The sequence below is a fragment of the Pelophylax lessonae genome (genome assembly GCF_965119305.1).
Source record: "Pelophylax lessonae genome assembly, chromosome: 4".
Classification (NCBI taxonomy): domain Eukaryota; kingdom Metazoa; phylum Chordata; class Amphibia; order Anura; family Ranidae; genus Pelophylax; species Pelophylax lessonae.
The window spans coordinates 223,583,808-223,604,847 of record NC_138771.1 but is presented as its reverse complement, the minus strand read 5'-3'; the positions used below and the strand labels follow the sequence as shown (position 1 = coordinate 223,604,847).

Sequence of the window (21,040 nt, the reverse complement as noted above, 5' to 3'; positions counted from 1 at the left end):
CTCTGAGCTGGTCACAGCTGTAAACATTGTGAGTCATTTTCAAATGACACTGTACATCTGGTAAATTGGTGTTTCAATATTAAAATACAGTTCATGCTGAAGCATTTTACTAACTACATCATATAGAGAGTTATAAGACGTGTATTAAAAAACTGTTATACTGAATCAAGTTTATCACTAAACATATTCAACACATTTAGGTCCATACAGCAGTACTCATAACAATGAGGAGGGTTGCCTGTTACTTCTCAGAGGAAAAAGGAAGCCAGATAACACAAAATATAAATTAGTTCTTATCTGCACACAATAAATTAATGTAATGATGAGTCTGGGCAAAGGTCACTAAAGCCCAGAGAAGGAAGCTTAACACAGCTGCCTAATCTCTGTTCTGCAGGATGACATTTGCCAACTCCAAATTCCAGACAATCTCTCAGAAATACACAGAAAATAACCAGGCAGCACCATTCTCAGACCGCCTTTCTACAGAAGTGCCAAACAACTATAGAAAATTTATTGTAACTCATGTAACATGAGTATATAATTGCTGCAATGGCAATATCGTGTCCATTACATGTTATATTATGTTTGTGATGACAATCATATGGTGCTTGCAGCAGAAGTTCTTTGTGAACCCTGCATAGTTAAGTCTGCACCCTTAAGTAATAAATGTCAACAATTAATGTTCAGTGAATGCTGGACCTCCCTCAGTAGCAGGCCCAGCACGCCACACACCACTTTCAACCTGTCACAGTTGTGAAGCTTGAAACTCATAATAAACTTCCAATACTGCCATGAAAAATATTAATGAGGAGCCTGTTACGCTATGTCATCTTATCCCATTTCAAGGTACTGTATCCAAATTTTCCCCAAATTGTGCTTGAGAATATGGAAGTAAAAAGCAGAAAGATCAGGGCAGGGGGAAGTCTACTACATTTTTAGGACTAGAGCTAGAAATATTTGCTGTTTACAAAGTATTTTAGACTGGCAATATTAGGAGGTTTGATTGGCTCTTTATCACCTCTGGTCTTCAGCCTCATGCATGAAAATGTGCAAAAGAACCGTACTGTTTATATTGCACAAAAAGTTTTACAAAAAAATTGAAAATTAAAGGATAAGTTCACACCATATTCAGGGTGTAACATGTAACATGTTCTGAACAGACTTCTACACAGTTTTTAAAAAAAGTGCCCGAGTGGGGCTCCGCCCTCCTGGCCGTGTCACTCATTCACAATGTTCTGTGAAAGGAAAACTACAAGGTCCAGCAGCCTTTGCAGCTGTTGGCTTGAAGTTTTCAATGAACTACCATGGCACTGTGGAGTGGAGTGATAGTTCATTCTTTTTTCCTGTCAGATTGTATCTGCTTGCCTGTACAGGATCTGCAGCAGACCGGTGTAACATTAAAAAACCCTACCTCTTCGTGGGATCCACATTGTGGGCCTCATGGAGGCTAATGTTAAAATGTTGATGCGATGGTACATGGTACCTTCCCGCTTGGTGACAATTTTCCCTAACTCGCCCCCGGTCTGCTTCATTCGCTGTGATCTTCTGGGGAGCTTATTACACGGTTTTTTGGGAATGCCCAAAAATCCGTTCTTTTTGGAACCGGATGTTCCACACAATACGACGCATTACAGGGGTTTCGCTTGAGCAATCACCGATATATGCCCTTCTAGGCCATCATCCTCTCAGGGTCCCCAAGCACACCGGGATTCTCATTTCTTATATATTCCTAGGAGCTAAAATCACAATAACTAAGCATTGGAAACAGTCTACGGTCTCCTTCCTGGTTGCAAAGCGTAAAATTCCATGAATAATGACCCAAGAAAAGATGTACAGTATCTTGAATGATTCTAGGGCAAAATTTGAGTCAGTCTGGGAACCCTGGGCGACATTTGTGAATGTAACACTTTAAGATGAGCTCGGTCGGAAAGACACTTTTTCCCTTTTTTTCTTGGGGTTTTACCCTTTTCTTTCCGTTTTGATACCCATCTATGGTTTAGGTGGGATTGGACCATGGGATTTTTCTGCTCAACTCCCTCTCTATTCTCTCCCTTCCAACCCCTCCTTTTCTCCTTCCCCGTCTGATGTTTCTCCTCTTTCAAATCTTCTTCTTCCTACCACTTGCTCTATCCTGCTCCACGTTTAAGTCTGTATATGAGGCATATGTCGTACCTCGTACCATAATTACACTGGTAGTTCTTGGCTAATACATACTTTTTTTTGGGGGTTTGCCAGAAATTACCTTTCCTCCCTTCAGGTTTTTAGAGACAAAGGCTGTTTTCCTCAATGTTTTCTCTCAGCTGTCTTTAGCCGCTTTTCTCTGGGGCACAGTATGAGCCCATTAGGGGTGCCCCGGGGCGATCGGCTCTCAATCTATCTTGGAATCCAGCCATACTGGGAGTTTTTTTTTATTGATTAGCAGCTTTTCTAGCACTTGCATTTCAATAAAAATTATTGGAAGTTAAAAAACCCTACCTCGTTAAAATTTCCTATCCTCGTCACTTCCTGCTCACATACGTCATTCAACAGCTGAGCAGCTTAGCAGTGCGCATGCTCACAGCTCCGGAGGGTAGGGAATTTTCACGGGGTAGGGTTTTTTAACATTCCACCGCATCAGCTGTTGCCGCGGGTACATTAAAACATCTCCGCTGCAACATGAAATCATCTCCGCTCCTACCCCTGTGACTTCCCTGATCTCGGCTCCTAAATGTAAAAGCGGGGGCAGGTCTATGAAAATATAAATCACGGAGCCTAGATCTCCGTGATTTATATTTTCATACACCCGCCGCTTTACCTTTAGTAAGCTGATGCGGTGGAACGATAAAAAACCCTACCCCGTGAAAATTCCCTACCCTCCGGAGCTGTGAGCATGCGCACTGCTAAGCTGCTCAGCTGTTCAATAACGTACGTGCACAGGAAGTGACGAGGGTAGGGAATTTTCACGGGTAGGGTTTTTTCACGGAACACCGGCATGGCATTGCAATGCTTTCGAAGCTTCATAAACAAAAAGTAACGAATGCACATTTTTTTTTTACCTTCAAAAAAATGTGCATTTACTATTTTTTGTTAAAAGGTGAACTTATCCTTTAATAAACTAGTGCAAAAATGATGTCGCCTAAAAAATACAGAAAACATCTGAAAACATATTCTGTTTCTGCAGAAGAAAGTATACAAATACTGATTTAGAAATGCTATTTGATGTTAGAATGGTTATTACTGAGATGAAACTCTATCATTTTGAAAATGTAGGTGAAAGAACAAATTTCAGCTTACCCAGGCAAGAAGAATCAAGTTGCTCTTCACAGCTCCACAGTAACCCAGCATGCCCACAATGATGAGGAAACAACAGACAGCAACCATCACTGGATGGAACACAGGGAAGTAAATGAGGTGTACAGCTTCTTCCACCCTAGACACATGCAAGGTTCAGTTTTGCATTAGTTAAAGCTGAACTCTAGGCAGATATAAAAGACACATATGAATGCAGCTCTGTAATTATTAATACAAAATTAGAAGTAATTTTTACATGTAAGCACAGCAGCACAAGGAGGATGCTGACAGGGGAGCAAGCAGGGTGATATGGATGATCTCATTCTTGTGCTGCTTCTCCTTTCACTGTCCAGTCCCTGGCTAGTAGGAGTCCAGGATGACATGGGCTCAGAGAAAGTAGCTTGAATGAGGCTGGTTAACAGTACTACATAGGAAATCTTTGTATTGAAGGTGAATATTGCAGCAAAAGCTGTTTTTATGTTATCATAAATGGGCTATTTATTTTTTGTCAGTTTTGCCTGGAGTTCTGCTTTAATAATCCTAAACAAATACATGAATTCACCACTATCCCTGATGAATATTTTTTACATGTTATGTGGAAAGCCAATTATTTTTTATACAGCATGAAAATGCATGAAAAGGGTAATTGATTGGTTGTAAAGGCAAGCACACATGGTCTTTGCATTAATAAACATCCCATATCAGAGCTGTGACAGTGTGGTTTCTGACAGTGACTGTTGCCAGATACAGCAATTTGGAATCAATCAACTTCGATCTTATGACAAGCTGGTAGCAGCCAGCTAAACCGTTAATGTGCCTTTCACAGACAGCCACAGTTGCAGAAGCAGCCAGCCTTGAAGAAGGGACCCTGAAGGCTCCAAAACTTTGGCATTTGGTCTGTGGCACTGGGGTTGATTTACTAAAATAGGAGAGTTCAAAATCTGGTGCAGCTCTGCATAGAAACCAATCAGCTTCTTTGTTTTATTGTCGAAGCTTGACTGAACAAGCTGAAATTAGAAGCTGATTGGCTACCATGCACAGGTGCACTAGATTTTGGACTCTCCAGTTTTAGTACACCAACCCCATAGTGTCTACAATAAAATGATGAGTGCTGATGACTTTCACAACACTTTCAAGGGAAATTAAATGGCACCATCTGTATGTACAGTATATACACCAAGCCAAAACAGGCATTAAGTACATGGCATTTCACACATTTAAGCAAGAAGTGATTACATGTAAAAAAAATGGATTTTTGTAAAATCTTACCGTAAAATCCTTTTCTCTTAGCTCATTGACAGACGTAGTCCTCGGTGATACACCACCTTCGGGTTATGTTGCCTCCACAGGAGCAGGACTAGACAGGAAATTAAAAAGCTCTGGCCACACCCCAGGGGCAGTCCCAGAGGGTATATCCTCTCTCTCTCTGCCTCAGCAAATCAGTTATGTGAAAAAGCAGTCTTTAGAGATTTTAACCCAACTCAAAAAAACAGAGGGGCGGGGACTAAGTCTGTCAATGAGCTAAGAGAAAAGGATTTTACGGTAAGATTTTACAAAAATCCATTTTTCTCTAGCGCTCATTGACAGACGTAGTCCTCGGTGATACACCACCTTCGGGACGTCCCAGAGCAGTATCACAACTGAGGGGTGGGAAAATGGAAATCAAATCCCAATCTAGAAGGCCCAACCGGTGCCAACTAGAAGTTTACAATGCTCATCCTTAATGATGAGACTCAACAAAAAGAGAAAACAATTTTTTTTTTTTTTCAAACAGAAAAAAACCCTCGAGGTAGACCACCGGTCTCCTCAAATTGCGGCCTGCAAAACCTTGCGGCCAAATGAGGCATCCCCCGATGCCGTCACATCAATTTTATAGAATTTTGTAAAGGTATGTACTGACGACCAGGTGGCCGCCTTACATACCTGGACCACTGACGCCTGATGGCGAAAGGCCCAGGAAGTACTGAGCGCTCGAGTGGAGTGCGCCCTAACAGGGAACGGAGGACTCTGACCCTTAATAGAATAAGCCTGTACCACCGTTTGTCTAATCCATTTGGCAATGGTCGCGGCAGATGCAGGCAAACCCTTTCTGGGGCCATCCGTGATCACAAAAAGTGAATCCGTCTTACGGAATGATTCCGTAGCTTTCAGGTATACCCTGATTGCCCGAACCACATCTAAGGAATGCAACGCATGTTCACGATGATGCTTGGGCTGAGGACACAAGGAAGGTAGTACAATATCTTCATTCAGATGAAAATCTGAAAACCACCTTGGGAAGAAAAGATGGCTTAGGATGAAGTACTACCTTATCCCTATGAATCACTAGGTATGGGGACTGGTATGATAATGCAGCCAGTTCTGACACCCTGCGAGCAGAAGTAATAGCCACCAAGAAGGCCACCTTCTGGGATAAAGTAAGCAAGGGAATCTCCCTGATGTTTTCAAAGGGAGGTTTCTGTAGAACCGACAAAACCAAATTAAGATCCCAAGGCGGTAAGGGCGCGCGGTGTGGAGGAGCCAGGTGCCGCACCCCCTGGATGAAATTCCGCACCAAGGATTTGGTAGCTAAAGGCTTCTGAAAGAAGATTGCTAATGCTGAAACTTGACCCTTGATGGTGCTCAAGGCTAGCTTCTGCTCAACCCCCTGTTGCAAAAAGGCCAATATTCGAGACACCGAATAGGTACGTGGAGGAAATCCTAAAGATTCGCACCACGCAATATAAGTTTTCCATGTGTGATAATAGACTTTGCTGGAAGTCGCTTTCCTTGCTTTAATAAGGGTAGGAATGACTGAAGCTGACAAACCTCTGTCCTTCAGTACTTGGGTCTCAATGGCCAGGCCATTAAACCCAGCGACTGTAAAGCATGATGGTAAATTGGTCCTTGAGACCACAGACACTCCCTGAGACGAAGTTCCCACGGAACGTCTACGACTAACATGTCCAAGTCGGCCAGGCCGGCTTGAGGAGGCCAGCCTAGAATTTCTAGGACCACTGGCGCTGATTGGATCTGAACCAGGCGTCCCTAGAGGTATCTGGCCCCGACCATCCGAGAAAGTCTGGTCGTTTTCTGTTCCCACACATTTATCAGATACCTGATAGTTATCAGGAAAGGTGATCTTTTCTGGTTGAACCTCAGGGACCGAAGTCACCCGACTAGAGGCTACTTGGCCTATCTGGTCAACCAGATCCGATTCCTGTGAGGTATCGGGACTAATCTTAGGAAAGGGTAAAGGAAAAGATCTATTCAGGGAACGGTAATTACCGCTTCCTGTAGTACTTAAATGTTGGAAGGGAAGAATCGCACCGGTAGTAGTGGTTGATGCTCGATCTAATGTCCTGAATACCGGTGAAAACGTCCCCCCACCCTGAAACCGGGTGGGGGCGCACCTTCAGGCTGTGTACTCCTTTGCTTCGGGTTTGGCTGGGTTGGTCCTTTGCTTGTCCGACCAGCCCTTCTTGAACCCTCCTGGAGGAGTCTTGCCTTTCCCGCTAGTACCAGCCGGGCGCCCTTTATGGGCGGTAAAGAAAGGTCCTCGCTTGTTGCGAGGTCCCTTAGCTTTAGCAGCCTGTGGCAAAAAAGTGCTCTTGCCCCCAGTGGCATCCTTAATGATTTCATCTAGGTTGGCCCCAAATAGACGATTCCCCTGAAAGGGGAGATTTGTCAAGGTCTTCTTGGAACCTAGGTCAGCTGACCAGCATTTTAACCATAGCACACGTCTGAGGATCACCGCTGTCTTAGATGCATGCCCTAATAAGGGAGTAGTGTCCAAGGCTGCGTCACAGATAAACTGTAGCCCTTGTATAATCTGTTCCATCAAATCAGATGTCTCCTGGGGAATATCTTTTCCCCTAAGATCTTGGCGTACCATTTTCGCCCATTCCGTAAGTGTCTGGGAAACTAGACCAATAACAATTACTGGTCTAAAAGCTGACCCTATCAGAGAGAAGATGGTGCGGGACTCTGCTTCCATCTTTCAATCCACCGGATCCTTAAAGGACGAAGTGTCCTCCACTGGAATAACCGTGGCTTTATTCAGCCTGGAAATAGGCGGATCCACGACTGGTGGTACCGTCCATTTCTTAATGATGGATTCCTCAAACGGATAGCGTCTAGCAATACGCTTGGAAATAGTAAAGGTACGTTTAGAATGCTCCCATTCTCCTTTAATCTGATTACCGAAACATTTAGGTACAGGAAAAGCCTTCATCGTCTTGATGGGCTTATTAGTACCAAAAGGAATCTCTGTTTCAGTTGCCTCTGCCGGTAAAGCCTCAAGTTTTAAGGTTTCCTGCACTGCCACAACTAGTGCGTCCACCAATGCTTCTTCCTGAATAATAGCAGGAGAAGAAGCGTCCTCCTCACTGTCTGAGGGGGCTTTACCTGGGATAACAGCCCTTGCAGAGGAACCTGCAACTGCCGTGACCACCTCTGAATCTGAGTCAGAGGTGTCAGATGGTATAGGGGTAGGCGGGGGTCGCTTCCTTGACCCCCGTCCCTGACAGGCCGCCTCCACCCGAGCCACCATAGACTCCAAAATTGCTGTAAATGACTCTATACTCTGTGCACCGGCGGGTCCCGTGGCCCCCTCGAGGGAAACAGGTGGGGGAATATGTGTGGCAGGGTCCATGATAACTCCAGTTACTTCCTGGATAATATAATTCAAAAATAAAACTTTTCTTTTTTTTTTTTTTTTTTTTTCGACCCCCAGCGCCACAAAAGCCCCTTAGTGTTACCTGCTAGGGATCCCTATCGATCGAGAGAGAGAGAGAGATAGACCCCCAGGCTCACCACTTGATGCTCAGAGTTTAACTGCAACAGGTTACAGCGCTGTCTTAACAAACAGGAAGTCTTTTGGCTGGCTGCCCAGGAAGAAAGGAGGCGGCTCCGCCCCTCTGTACGCCTTCCGGCGCCTCCCCCAAGCTCCACGAGGTGTTTGGATCACCTCAAACATGGCCGCCCCCATGCTGGAGACACGAGGCTACGCCAAAATGGCGGCTCGTGCGATCCAGCAAAAAAAATGGCGGCGGCCCGTACTGAATAGCGGTGTGCTGCAGGGCACACAACACTCTCACTGCATGGGGATATGGCGTGGTTGGCGGTACCGGCCCTGGCGGACCGCATGGCCGTTCGGGAGGCCTGCTAATAGCTGGAGATCTGATTAAGAAGGCAGTCTACATGTCCGTGGCTTCTGACTGATAGGTAGCTTATTCTTAACCCATAAGATTCCCAGAATGCCACAGATTACATCTTTAAAACATGTATACAATTAGATTGTTAGTTCCCAAACCAAGCCTCCTGGCTTTTTGCACACATAAAATCACACTCAAAGTAGGAGGATCTGTGTCATGTTGTAGGATAGAAAGGGACTCTATCTTACCATACAGAGAGGGGCCCGCGTTCACCACAAAACCCGTCAGGGGGAAAGGGGGAACATACTACTCACCATACCGGAACCAGGCGGGCACCAACTCCTGACAGTACCCCTTCTCCACCGGGGCGGGAGGGCTGTCGACCGATACGGACGCCGTGACTCATGGTCTTTGGCGTTTCAGCGAGACGTTTAACTCGCGTGGACAGTCCTTTAATGGGACTTTGTCGCGGCCGACCCAGCGCGGAGCTATGGCCTGCACGCGCTCGTAGGCTGAACTGGGGTGACCACCGGATCTCAACATCCAGCCCGTCGCCCAGTTCAGCTTTCTTGCTTGAAGATCTCACAGGAACACTGGAGAAAAAAGCTGTCTAAAAAAATCCTTTAAGAAAAAATTCTTGCCAGGACCTAAGATCCCAGCAAGGTGTCTAGGTCCTTACTCCTAACTAGACAGAAAATTACTGATTTGCTGAGGCAGAGAGAGAGAGGATATACCCTCTGGGACTGCCCCTGGGGTGTGGCCAGAGCTTTTTAATTTCCTGTCTAGTCCTGCTCCTGTGGAGGCAACATAACCCGAAGGTGGTGTATCACCGAGGACTACGTCTGTCAATGAGCGCTAGAGAAAAACAGATACTGCACAAAGTTTATTCATTTTCAGAATACAATAATGCTCCATTGTCTAAAGTAAAAAAAAGAAAAAAAAAATTCTAAACCCTTAGGTCTATTGACACTTCCCATGCATTGCAGTAACATACCACACATGCACCATGGGAACACACCCCCATTAGATGCACCATAACCTATGGTAACATACAACTTTGCTTTGTGATTCACTGTTACAAAAATGGGATTTCTGTACTTACCATAAAATCCATTTCTATAAGTTCATCGACGAAAACAGCGCTCCATAAATCATAACTACTGGGTTATACTGCTTCCTCCAGGAGTAGGACTAGGCAGAACAAAAAACACCTGGCTATGCCCATGGGCTGTCTTCAGCTTGTATATAACCTCTCTCTCTGGTCTAGGTAATAAGTTTAGTAGCAATAAGTATTAGAAGTATCAGAACTTCATAGAGGTGTGGGTGCTGTGTTCGTAGATGAACTCAGCGAAATGGATTTTATGGTAAGTACTAAAATCCCATTTTCTCTTTCGTTCATCGACGGACACAGTGATTAATAAATCATACCTACTGGGGCGTCCAAAAGCAGTGCCAAAAGGAAAATAAGGGTGGGGGGGGGGGGAAATAACCCAAGGCTAAACATAAGAGCCCTTAACCAGGACACAGGAGCCTTAACCGGGTCACAGGAGCCCCATCTGGAATAAACGAAACAAGGGCGCCAGGTCAGAGTAGTGTTTAAATTAAGAACAAATTTATTGCAATGCACTTACATTTAAAAGAATCAACATCAGCATTCAGGTGAAAAGCATGGATCCCCAACGATAGGTGCCGAGGGGTGGTTGGAACGCAAGCACCCAGCCACAGATGTGTTCACAGATCCAGGGATGGAGGATGGGGAGTGGATGGTCCGGAGATCCCGAGGGAAGGGGATCTCGCTGTGCCTCCTCCTCCTGGGGACATCCGCGGCGCACAGCAGCAAGCCGGATGCAGCGTCACAAGACATTGCCGGTTCCTCCACGGAAGCCGGCAGGAGACAGCTGAAACTGTGGAGAGGGCGGGCCGCAACGTCGTTTCAGAGGATCAACCTCCTTCGTCAGGCTGGCCCGCCCCTCCACTTGAGATGCTTTTATCACGCCACAGGGGAGTAACAGGAGTAGATTATTATCGCTAATTGGTACTACTAGGGAACTGCTATTGAGGGAAGGAAAAGGAGGTGTATGGACTTAAAAACAAGGAAGGCTAAGGGACTATAGGCAATATCTGAATGTGAAAATAATAAGGTGCACCTACTAAACAATGGTGTGTGCACCTGCATGTATAAAAAGAAGGGGGGGGGGGAAGATGCCAAGTCTAAATGAAAAACAATGAAATAAAATGAAAAATGGTCAACATTACAAAGTACATATTAAGAATGTATATACATATATACACATGAAAGCATACATATGAAAAAAATGTAAGTATATCTGAAAAAAAAAACAAAAAAAAACGCATGTTAAAATCACTAAAAACGCAGAAAAATCAGAATGGGGGAAAATGGGGAAGGGGGGGAAGATTGTATACAAATTTATTAAGATAATATGATAACGATGATACTGATATGCTTTATGCACATAGAGTGGTGCCTCTAACAATAAAAAGTAAGGGAAGGGGGAAGGAAGGAAGAAGGTAAGGGCAAGTTAATAAGGTCACATCAGAGGATCGTGTTTATCTCCAAATCTTCGTTGAGTCCTCCGGGCGACAATGAATTTAGGGTGAATATCCAAAAAGTTTCCCTGCGACATAGGGCCTGAAACCGTTCAGCCACCGAGTCGCAGGGAGGGATGGCCTCAATGACCCAAACACGCAAGCCCTCTGTGGACTTGTTGTGATGTAGAAGGAAGTGTCTGGGAACGCTATGTTCATCAGAACCCTTTTCTATGAGTCTCCTGTGGTCCCCAAAACAGGCCCGCACTGTGCAGATAGTGCAACCCACGTAGAGGAGACCACAGGGGCATGTCAAACCATACACTACAAACTCCGTGGAGCAACTATGGAATTGTTTGAAAGTGTATTTTTTCCCCGAAGAGTCCAGGAACCATTTTTGTCTGTGCGTGACGTATGGACACATTTTGCACAATATCTTTTTGCACTGGAACATACCTACTAAATTGCAAAAAGAGATCAAATTCTGTGTAGATGTCTTAAGCACAGGAATTTTGCTGGGGGCTATGATGTTTTTGATGCTCCTAGGTTTTCTGTAGATAACCCGGGGGCGCACTGGAAGGACAGGGGCCAATTTTGGGTCTTCCTGAAGTATGCCCCAGTGGCGTCTGATAATATTCTCCATTTCTCTGTGGGCATAATGGTACTGGGTGATGAATTTGACATCCCCATAAGCCGTCAGAGTGGAGATGGATTTTTTGTGGTTGCGGGAGGGATTTCTACATTCCTCAAATGCTGCATGGACTAGGGCAGGATCATATCCCTTATCAAGAAATCTGGTGGTTAGAATTTGGCCCTGTTCGTCATAATCCTTTTCAAGGGAACAATTTTTCCTAAGTCTGCTAAACTGTCCCTTGGGGATATTCCGTATCCAATTGGGATGATGGCAGCTGTTAGAGTGCAGGTATGAGTTTCCTGCTGAGGGCTTAAAATGTGTCTTGGACACAATTTGGCCCTCAAGATGGAACAGCTCTAGATCCAGAAAAATCAAAAGAGATGGGTCAGAGACATGAGTGAAGGAGATACCCACAGTGTTGTTATTGCAATATGTAGGAGGAAAAACAGGCGCCACACTAAGTGCAGTATATCTGGATAAACGTTTAATAGACCAAATAAAAAGGTACTCACAAACGATGATATAAAAACAGCATATCAGTGGTAAAGGAAATGGTAATCCCAGTGTCCAAATTCAGGATGGCACAAGCGGTCTCAAAGCATCGGGCTGTAGCGAGTGGAGGATCGATACTTCCCGTCTACTGGGGACACAGCGCTGGCCACTCTGACGTCACTTCCGGGATACGTACTGGCGCCGGCGACGCGTTGTCGGAGCATGCGCTCCTTCCTCAGGCCGATAATGCGCCATTTTGCTCAAGGGCTTAAGTAGACCAGGAGGCAGAGTCAGCTGGGTCCTAAAGAGTGCCAATAATCCTCACTCAAGAGGAACCCGCTGTGATACTGAACAGGGGCAGTGTACATTATGAAAAGAAACCAGAGCAGTAGTCAAATATATAGTAACAAAAAATCTGTTACAACTAGTTCTCAACAAAAAATTTTTTGGGAATAAATGGGAATAGGAATTAATGTGAAAATAAATAAGAATAAAAATAAAAATAAGAATAAAATAAATACTAATGTAAATAATAGAAAATAATAATGATAATAATGGTTGGAGAAAATAAAAAATGAAAAAAATATAAGAAAAAATGAAAAATTGAAAAAAAGAAAAAAAGGAATAATGAAAAAATATAAAAAAATATAAAAAAATAAAAATAAAACTAAAAATAATAAAATAAAATAATATAATAAAATAATGATAAAATGCACATTGTATATGTATACATCCACATATTGTTAGACATAGGGATATATTATCATAATACAATGATATAATAATAATGATAAAACCGTAAATATATGTATGGTATCATTATACTAAAGAATATCATTATTCTTTTTAAAAAATGTTTTTCTATATATATAAAAAAATATATAAAAATATATAAAAATACATATATATATAAAAAACACCGTAGAAAAGAGGATAAAAATCATCTAAAAGACCATCAGCCAATATAACCGTCCACTAATGTATCCTATTCTGGCTCCATACATAATTGTTATAAAAGGGTGCATAAACAAGGTGGTGGGGCATTACTCTCAGATGTCCAATCCAAAAATATTGGATGGAGTCATATGAGAGTGTTAGTCTCAATTTCTTCGTTCAAACCACCCGGCACTAAAGTGTCCAAAGTATATATCCAATAGGCCTCCCTTTGGCATAATCTCTTAAAACGTTCTGCAGGCGCCAAAGTAGCAGGTATGGACTCAATAATCCACACCCTGAGGCCGAGAGACAGGTGTTCATGATGCAGCAGGAAGTGGCGTGGGACACTGTGCTTATCATTACCAGCCTCCACGAACCTGCGATGCTCACCGAATCTCTTCCTCAGGGTGCGGATTGTCCTTCCTACATAAAACAGCCCACACGGGCATGTGAGGCAATAAACAACAAACTCTGTGGAGCAATTGTAAAACTGTGTCAATGGGTATGTTTTTCCTTTTGCTAAAAACTTTTTCTGTCCATGAGTAACGTGTTTACAAGTCAGACACAATTTTTTGCGGCATTGGAACATTCCAATAAGTGGGATCAAACAAGGTCTCTCTAAAGATGATATAGGGGGACCCTTCAACTTACTGGGTGCCACCATGCTCTTAATGTTCCTTGCTCTTCTGTAAGTGACCTTGGGTTTGGGGGGTAGATTCTCCCTCAGATGGGGGTCTTCCAGTAAGATTGGCCAATGCTTGACCAGAATTTTCTCCATTTTTTTAAACTTAGTGTGAAATTGAGTCACAAATCTGGGTATAATAGCTTCTGTATCAGGTTTTACCTTTTTAATACTTTCGTGGCCGGCCAAATAGATGTTATGAGCATGGTTAATAAGGGTATCCGGAAAAGCCTTATCGGTAAATTTTTTCTTAAGTTGGGCACTCTGTTCTATATAATCATTATCGTTGGTGCAGTTTCTTCTCAGTCTGCAGAACTGGCTCTTAGGGATGTTATTTATCCACCTAGGATGGTGGCAACTCTTGAAATGTAGGAAGGAATTGCCCGCTGTGGGCTTCGTGTAGTTTTTTGCTTCTATTCTCCCTTCATGATGATATAAGAGTAAATCTAGAAAAGCCAACTCTGCAGAATGATGAACTGAAGTAAAAGATAAATTGTACTCATTGCTATTGCAGTGACCAACGAATTCAAAGAGTAAAGATTCAGGGCCATCCCAGACAACAATAATGTCGTCTATATATCTCCCATATATCGCCGGCGCCAGTACGTATCCCGGAAGTGACGTCAGAGTGGCCAGCGCTGTGTCCCCAGTAGACGGGAAGTATCGATCCTCCACTCGCTACAGCCCGATGCTTTGAGACCGCTTGTGCCATCCTGAATTTGGACACTGGGATTACCATTTCCTTTACCACTGATATGCTGTTTTTATATCATCGTTTGTGAGTACCTTTTTATTTGGTCTATTAAACGTTTATCCAGATATACTGCACTTAGTGTGGCGCCTGTTTTTCCTCCTACAGTTCGCCACAAGTCTCTTCTACTTGTTTACAGAGCAGCCTGCGGAGTGTAGCATATGGAGACGTATGTACATGGACTTTTTATGGACTCTTCTAATCTAATTTAATATCTTTAGGCTACTGTGTCATTTAAGTAGCATATGTCCGTATTGGAGCTTGTGGAAGTTTTTGGACACTCATTTCCCCAGTTGTGCGCCAGGTCTAACCCCCCTCTTTCTTTTCTTGTTATTGCAATAATCAATGAAAGGGGCTATGGTGGAGGGGGGTCCGTCCCAGATGATAACCACATCGTCAATGTATCTCCCATAGAACACTAGACGAGAGGCAAAGGGATTGTTCTTCCATATGCAGGTGTCTTCCCACCAACCTATGGTGAGGTTGGCGTAGGACGGTGCAAAGGAGGCACCCATGGCATTGCCATGCACCTGGAGGTAGTATTCACCTGAAAACTTGAAATAATTGTGTTCAAGACAGAATTGAGTCCCCTCAATTATAAACTGGGCTTGCCTATGGTTAATGTTGGATTCTCTGGCCAAAAAGTAACTGACTGCTGCGATGCCTACATCGTGAGGAATGGAGGTGTACAGGGATGTAACGTCCAAGGAGAACCAAGTGTATGAATTGTCCCAACTGCATTGGGACAAGGTGTCCAAGAGATGGATGGAATCCCTGATATAAGAGGGAAGGGCCTGTACCAGGGGCCCCCATCTGGGGGTGAGATGATAGGCCCCCCTGGATGGGCCGCATCCACAGCGGCATCAGGCTCAGAATCAGATGAGACAGACTAAGCAGGGAAAGGTGGGGGACGCTTCCTCCTGGGCCTTTGCCCACAAGCCACTTCTACCTGGGACACAAAGGACTACAGGACCACCGTCAGTGCAACCATGGGAAGCTGGGGTTCTGAGGGACCTGCCACCTCCATGAGGGGGTCAGTGGGGGAGATGTGTCACTGAGGCTCCATAAGGAAAGGAAGACCTTGCAGTACAAAAAAGATCTTTTTGCACCACTAAAGGATCCCCCCAAGGCTCAAGGTACCTATCAGCAGAGAGAGAGAAAACAGGGAAACCAAGGACTCACCCTACTGACACAAGGACCGCCGAGAATTCGGACCCAGCATTACCATGGACGCCATATCTGTTCAAATTTCCAGACCACAGGAAGAGGAAACTGAGGAGAAAGAGGAAGAGGAGGAGCTTTGGCATCCCCACGAGGCTTTGGTTGTCTCCAGCATCTCCCAGACGAAGGGAAAATGGCCCCTGTGACCTCATTGGGCTACGCAAACATGACCGCAAGCTGTAGACCAGAAAGACTAAGGGAAAATGGCCCCCGTGACATCATTGGTCTACACAAACATGGCTGCCAACTGGAGACCAGCCAGACTAAATAAAAATGGCCCCCGTGACATCATTGGGCTACACAAACATGGCCGCCAACCGGAGACCAGCCAGACTAAGGAAAAATGGCCCTGTGACATCATCGGGCTACACAAACATGGCTGCCAACCAAAGACCAGCAAGACTAAGGGAAAATGCCCGCCATCAGCTACAGCATGCTGCCAGGATCTTCCCTGTGCCCTTTGGAATGCTGCACCCACCCGGGTGGCTAAAACAGTCGTGGATTGAGATGGGGCTCAGGTAAGCATCAGGAGGAGCTGAGGGGGGCTGCTGCACACAGAAGTTTTTTTATCTTAATGCATAGAATGCATTAAGATGAAAAACCAACTGACTTTACAACCCTTTTAAGTATCACCTTAGGGCTCTTTGTCACCTGTTTGAAGGTTATTTGGCATGGCCATGAACTAATCTTCATACTGTTGCAACTCTAGAGAAGAGTAGCAGTAGCACATATTTGCATGAATGTGGACTGATAGAAGCAACAACTTTTAAAAATTTGTTTTGTACCCTTAGCATTTACATCCTAAATTACGCTCCAAAGGGTCTCTGTAAATTCTTGGTCGGCAAATATTGCATTTGAGCATAATTCTGTTGTGAAGAATGGGTAATGAAAATGTTTATATAGACTAGGGCAGGTCAAACCTACTCCTGAACTAACTGAAACATTCTGAGGCACAAAGGAAGGTGTATCCTTCAAAACCAGTAAGGACCCTGTTGAGGTCCCCCTGGACTTTGGAGTAACCTGTGTCGTAGACTACAGACTACAAATAAGTAGCTTGATGAGCAATTTATTTCACTTTTTTGTGAGTATAATTTTAAACAACTGCTTTTCAATAAATATTGTGGAATAATGCGCTAGGCTGGTGCGCCCTCTTTTGTTCATGTTTTGTACTAACTGAAACACCTGCCTTAATTGCAGTGCCAAATTCAGATTTTTCAAAATATTATCAGAGGCCCACATATGTTTCCAATCAGAGACCTTGATTGTTCAAGCAAATTTTCTCCATAAATATATCTAATGTAAAACCTGTGGGTTTTTTTTTTTTTTTTAAAGCCCAATTTCAGGTAGTTTACATATCAAGAGAGTTCTGTTCCACACACTGCAGGGGTAAATGCTGGTTTGTCTAGAGGGGAAAGAAAAAACTATGAATACTTACTATATTCCTCGCTCCAAGGCAGCCGGCACTCTTCCCACTGTCTGGCATTTTAGAATGTGGATGGGTCCTTGCCGTCCTCCCATATAATGCTGGACTGTTGGTCATGCATTGTATTGGAGGAACTGTGACAAACAAGGCAGGGAAATGAAGCCGCTTTTGGAGACCGGTCACACAGAGAGGAAGAAACCTGTGGGAGTGAGGCATGAGAAGTAAAGTGTTTGCACTTATTTCTTTCACCCTCCTAGTCAGACGAGCATTTAACCCATGCAGTGTGGGAAGAATGTAAGGGCCACGAAAGAATAAAATAGAGAAGTGGCCCCATGGGATTGTCACCCCTAACACCCATTTGTTATATAAATGAATGTTACTTTTAATAGAGGGCTATGATGATTGTTATGTACACATCTCTCTATGGCTGCTTTGCTGGTTCTTTCTGTTTTGTGTTTCAGGTGACAAGCTGCCTGCTGTTGCTAGGAAGATTTACCTCAGCTGCTGAGCACTGGATTGGTGACAAATCTTTTGGCGGGAAACATTTAGCCAATGAGGGTAAGCTTTTACTTATATCCTCTCCTGTCACTGGGCGGAGTCAGAATTTACCTCAGGTCTGTCAGCTGGACTCACCTCTGGATTATCCTCAGCCTTCTTTCTGGATCTTTTGACCTGCTCTCCCATCCTTCCTCTCCCTTTGTTATTTCCCTTTGTCGCGGTCCACCTTTATGTGGGTAACGTCGCCCACTTTGTGAGTGGACAGTGGTCGGTACGCTGTTATTGGTGTAAGATATTGCTGCTTGAGTCTTAGTGATGAAGCATGTTGGTCTGTTATTGGCTAACAGTTCTGTTTGATATTAAAGGTCCATTTTTTTGGGTAATGTCACCCACTTTGTGGGTGGACAGTAATTGGTAAACTGTAATTTGGTTGGTATGAGATATTGCTGCTTGAGTCTTATGGCCCGTACACACGATCCGAAAATCGGACGAAAAATAACGCTTGTGAAAAGATCGGACAATAATCTGATCGTTACTACACAGCTTACGAGAGGCGATCACGACAGTTCGCCCGATATTATCCGGTCGTGCAAGCATAAAAATTTTGATCGTATTATAACACATCCTACGATAATCGTATTATCAGTATGTTGTTCGTCCGAAAAAAATGGTGAGCAGTAGACAGCGCATGAGCAGTAGACATCATTTCCCTTCACACGCTACAACATGGTTACGCATACCGGAAGCTTTTGAATAATCGTCCGAGAAAATTCGTATTGTAAGTAACCTCTCCCATTTGCGAATATAATTGAGAGTTCCTAGCAACCAAACAAAAACGGACGGAACGTCGTCCGATTTTCAGATCGTGTGTACTGGGCATTAGTGACTAGGCATGTTGTTTTGTTGTTTTGTAAACATTAACAAAACAACAAGCTTAGTGACTAAGCATGTTGTTTTGTTAATGTGTACCAGTGATTCTGTTTGGTATTAAAGGTTAAAGTTCATTTTATATTTAAAATAGTTTTAAACCCAATAAAGGGGCCGCGGCCTAAACTTTTCCACAATCCTTGTTGTGTGTTTATTTAATATTTTAGGTATGTTTTTATGGTATGATTTGTGTTAATGTTGTGTACAATCCCATAGGGGGAGCACTACATAGGGGTAAATTTAACAATAGCCTGGAGTTGGGCTTTAATAAGACTCCCTCACGATATAGATCAGATCATGCTGCAAGGGCCATTCTTATAGAAAGCCAGGTCATTCCTGGAGGTTTTCTCACAACTCTAAATGGACCGGAGACAAACAAATTAATGCACCATATCCATCTCACACAAGTACAACCCTATTTTTTCCCTAGTTCAGACCTTGAATGCTAAATGAACACTTTATATAACTTATTTTGAAAAAAAGAGTTAAGTTTTGAATGGAATCAACTCTTAAACTGTAGTATGTAGTCAGGTCATTTGGAACTTTGTTTATTTTTTGTATCCATGTATTTTTACTGGAGAAAAAGCATTACGAATGGGTGCAAATATAGCTAGCAAAATAAAGAATTTGCATATTTTTAAACTGCAAAGCATGCTACTTGTTTGAAAAAGTTAGTTATTTTTATGTGTGCATGTAATTATTGACCATATTTATTACACATGCAAATACAAAGCTACTATGCGCAATTGTTATTTTCCTGATGCAGTAAATGGATTGACTTGAGGTTAAATGTATGTCTCAGAACGGGCAATTAGATACAGTCAATTAGTCTACACCTTAGAAATGTCGGAAAAGTAAACAGAAAACTATTTTCAGTGACATGGACGACAGGAGATGATCAAAGGAAGCAGACCATCTCTGTGCAACTCCTAACTACTGTACACAGCCAGCTTAAGTGAAGCATGAAATATCTGAAGCAGAATTTACCTGAACTAAACTATTCAATATGTTAAATAAAAGAAAACACAAAAGCTCCTCTTAGCATACAGATTATCATGGCATTTTGTTTTTACTTCTTTTGATGCTTCAGTGCAGCTGATTAGGAGTGCTTACCTTGTTTCCGCTGTCAGAGTAAGTACGTTATTTATGTAGTCTCTCATCCATGCAGAAACCCCCAAAACACATATTGACATCAGCTAAAACAAACAAAGAAATTATCATTAACATGTATAGTGACGTATAAAGACAAACAACTCTGAGCAGCAGTTTCCTGTACTGGGATATATTCCCACTGGGTAAGTACATACTTTTCATTTGTAGACATTGCCAAATGACATACTATTCTACTTGCAGTGCCGCTTAGGGTTACATTCTGTTTTGCTTAAACAGGGTCTATGCAACCTATGCCTTTTCTATTATATGCAAACAGAAATAACTAAAGCTCGAAAATTCTCAATCTTCTTAGCGCATATGCTTTAGGTAGACAAGCTGTCACCAACAAGCTTGAGAGGGCACTCCAGTTATACATTAAAATGTAGCTTTTAATTTCACTTGGAGCCCATTCACACCAGTGCATTGCTGCAACACTGCCTGTTACCCCAATGCACACTTATGTATCAAGCATGATGCAATTCACTGCAGTGCCATTCATTTTGAATGTCGCTTTAATGTACCTACACAATGCACTGCAACTTACCTGCAATGTTGTGTACCATGCAGAAAACATTTGTCATCTGCTCTATCTCATGTTTATCTACCTAACTTCTCTCTGCAGTTTCTGTGAGTATGATATACTGTAAGGGATTTAATATCATGGATTTGACATCTATGAAATACAGTTAAATAAAGCATTACAATACTTAACATTAAAGGAGCAGTGTGTATTCAGTCACCTTTACCTAAAGCATATCTAAACCTAAATCTAAAAACGAAATTCTAATTATTGCAGCTCATCAGTCCCTAGCTTTAAAAGCTTTAATCAATTTCCAAGCATTTTTCCTAATTTTTACCTGGCGATCCTGCTAGCAACACATTTCCTGGTGGCAATGCTCACTCACTGTACTCTATCTCTGGAGGAGTTGCAGCATTACCACCCAGGCTCCCAACTTCTGAATTGGACCACAGAACCAACCCTAGCCCCCATCTTCACAACATAAATAGTCCACAGTGAAGAAATGGGCAGGGCTGATAACACTGCTTAGGATTTAAATGCAACAAAGACAGAGATAACAGATTACAAGAAACCATTTACAGGCTCACTGGATTTCTGGCTCAAGAAGTATCTTTTGCACTTATCAAACACTAAATCTGAACCCAACAATTAAAATCGTGTGTGTTCTCTGGCCTAAGCAATAAAATAAATAATTTTGACTAAATACATAACTTTTGCCTTGACTTCAAATTTATATATGGGCTGCCATTGCTGACCTCCTTCTATGGCCCCATGCACACAGGGCATTTTTGCAGCTGCTTTCAGGAGCGTCAGATGTTTTTTTTTTGCAGCTTAAAAAGGCCTTGTCGTGTT

At 43.1% G+C, this 21,040-nt stretch overlaps 1 protein-coding gene across 3 annotated transcripts in view; it reads right to left on the bottom strand.

Moving 5' to 3' along the window:
* The window catches only part of TSPAN12 (tetraspanin 12), a 314,722-nt gene that overhangs the window by 198,947 nt on the left and 94,735 nt on the right, over positions 1-21,040 (bottom strand). For all 3 annotated transcript variants that reach the window (XM_082255661.1, XM_082255660.1, XM_082255659.1), the window contains exons 3-4: positions 19,630-19,712; positions 3,274-3,409 (exon numbers count right to left, since the gene is read on the bottom strand). In XM_082255661.1, coding sequence (XP_082111787.1) covers positions 3,274-3,409; positions 19,630-19,712 — 219 coding nt within the window. The remainder of the gene's footprint in view (positions 1-3,273; positions 3,410-19,629; positions 19,713-21,040) is intronic.